General features: G+C 44.6%; 1 protein-coding gene across 1 annotated transcript in view; it reads right to left on the bottom strand.

Annotated features, from left to right (window-relative positions):
* Positions 1 to 2,500, bottom strand: part of rims1b (regulating synaptic membrane exocytosis 1b) — a gene marked incomplete at its 5' end in the record, with an annotated part of 59,699 nt that overhangs the window by 16,103 nt on the left and 41,096 nt on the right. Inside the window, 4 exon segments of the mRNA XM_083694177.1 lie at positions 1 to 16; positions 628 to 690; positions 1,363 to 1,476; positions 1,683 to 1,836. The exon segment at positions 1 to 16 is cut by the window's left edge and continues 65 nt beyond it. Of these exon segments, the coding sequence (XP_083550303.1) occupies positions 1 to 16; positions 628 to 690; positions 1,363 to 1,476; positions 1,683 to 1,836 (347 nt within the window).

Here is a 2,500-nt window from a genome sequence, read left to right as displayed (position 1 = left end):
CTTGGCAGTTACACCCCTAGTTATGTTGTGTACAGACCATGCATATTGGGGGGTGGGGGGTGGGGAAGAAAAACAAGAGGGAAGACAAACAAAAATAGGTGCCATTTATAAAAGGATCAGGCACAAATAAAATCAATCAGGAGAGATTTTCATACTTGTATGAAGTAAACAACGTAGGTATTCTGTAATCCCTTTATAACCGATGGGGGTTTTGTGTTTTTTTCTTTTCATGATGTCATAATGAAGGTGTATGGGAGTTTTAGCTAGTGGGGCAACAATTCCTTTGTGTCTGACATGAATTCGTCATGGATATGCGCTGGATATGTAGGAAAACAATGACATTCAGATTTTACACTTTGGATACACAAACGCAAACATTGGACATCTACAGAGAGTTGGTCAAAAGGCTTTCAATAAAAACAACTCATTTTCATTGAGCACTGGGAACACAGACACTATCTCTTAGTCACGATCACCGGCGATAGAAACACTGACTTTAACTCAGAGTTAAAATGGAGTTGTTAAAGTAGAGTGACGATGCAAAGGATGATGGGTAATTGAAGAAAGATGGACGGGTAGTAGGATAACAGTAAAGTCTCGGGGCTTTTGGTTGTTTTGTTTGTTTACCTGTTTGTGTGCAGGCACTCGGCACTCCCGCCTCGGATAGACCTGTGCATCTCCAGGACCTCACTGTGATTGCCATGGCGATGGGTGAATTCGACAACCAATCAAAAACAAGCCAAAAACACAACGTAAGAGGATGGCAACTCAGAAACGCCCGTGCGATATGATTATGAGAGAAATCAAAAAATCATAATTTTGATTTTGGCAATAAAATCCAGCATCAATAATAATAATAATAATAATAATAATAACAATGATATTAAACTTTAGTAAGTTGCAATGACTTTTTGTATTAGTAATATTAGTAGTTATTAGTACAATAACAGAACTAGAGCCTTTTAACACCACTGTCTCCTTGTATCATTCGAATACCAACACACTGATCATACACATTAACCTACCTTATAAACCTACAAATAAGGACTCAAAACCACGGGCCAACAACCATACCATGCTAATATCATTAGCACCTATGTCATCACCAGAGCTTCAAAGCACAGAAGCTAAAATAGATATCGCTAATGCTAACGCTAAAACCCTAACATTTTCATAGAAGGTGGGTAAACTCCATTCCCCTCCAGAAAAGGTGCATCAACGCCGTTTTATGTGCGTTTACCCTCCACGACATCGCTACCTGTAGTACAGTATATCCCTACCAACGCTGTAGAGCACATACAGTATCTGACCTGTCCTCACTAGGACACCTGTCCACCATCAGCCTCATCTGGGTGACGTTACCTGTCCTCTGAGTACTCGTAGTCCGAGTCCCCAGACCGGTGCTCCTGGTGGGAGTCGTGGTAATGGCACGGAGACTGAGAGTGGTGCCGGTTCTGGTGGATCTCGTCCAGACTCCTGATAGGACGAGGGACATCACAGAGGTTAGTTACTGTGTTATAACATCATAGTAACAATATAATAACATGTTTTGACATATTATAAGAGTCAATTCTGACTGACAAGCTCTTGGGCTGTAAGAGCGTGCTGAGGGATGGTTGTGTGTGTGTGTGTGTGTGTGTGTGTGTGTGTGTGTGTGTGTGAGACAGCAGGGCCATGCCCACCTCTGCATGGGGACATGAGTGGGGCGAGAGCGTGCCCTGCAGGTGTCCTCACGGTGAGGGGACACGGAGCGAGAGCGGTGCTGGACAGGTCTCTCTTGCTCGGGGACGGTCAGGGTGCTGTTCCTCTCCCTCTCCCTGGAGTTACGCTCAGCGCCTGAATTGCACCACCGCACACACACACATTTACACACACACACGTGCGCATGCACGCACACACGCACACGCACACACACAGACACACAAGCAGAAGCAAACATATTCATATACACACAAGCATAAACACACACACACACACACACACACACACAAAGAAAACAAATTTAAAGCATGTTACATGATGACCATCAAGTCCGTGTTGAGTAGGGCACTCAACAACGCCAAGTGACTACTCCACTGTGATGCTGTGATGCTGCATCCCACGGCACACAGACCAGGGGAGGCTGGTGGAGGTAGAAATCGGAGGACGGGCTCATTGTAATGCACGAAACGGAATGAGGAAGGGTAGTCTGATCCCATTCCTCAGTCCATTCCATGCGTTACAATGAGCCCGTCCTCCGATTTCTCCCTCCACCAGCCTCCCCTGACACAGACTGTTGCTAGGTCAAGGTCATGCTTGAATACTATTGTGCTCAACTACTACTAGCATGAAAGCGCTAGTCTACTCAAACCCATGCCAGTGACGAAGCTACTGTAGGGTACAAAGGTTACAAATGTAGTACATCAGAGAGTGTGATGTTTTACAGTATTGCAAAAGGACATTCTTTGGAGTTTTGATTTCATTTGAAGAAAACTCAAAGTGGGGTATACAGTGTGCTACG

This window comes from Argentina silus (genome assembly GCF_951799395.1).
Source record: "Argentina silus genome assembly, chromosome: 22".
In the NCBI taxonomy this organism is placed as follows: domain Eukaryota; kingdom Metazoa; phylum Chordata; class Actinopteri; order Argentiniformes; family Argentinidae; genus Argentina; species Argentina silus.
The sequence above is the reverse complement of the archived record's forward strand: the minus strand, read 5'-3'. Positions and strand labels throughout refer to the sequence as shown.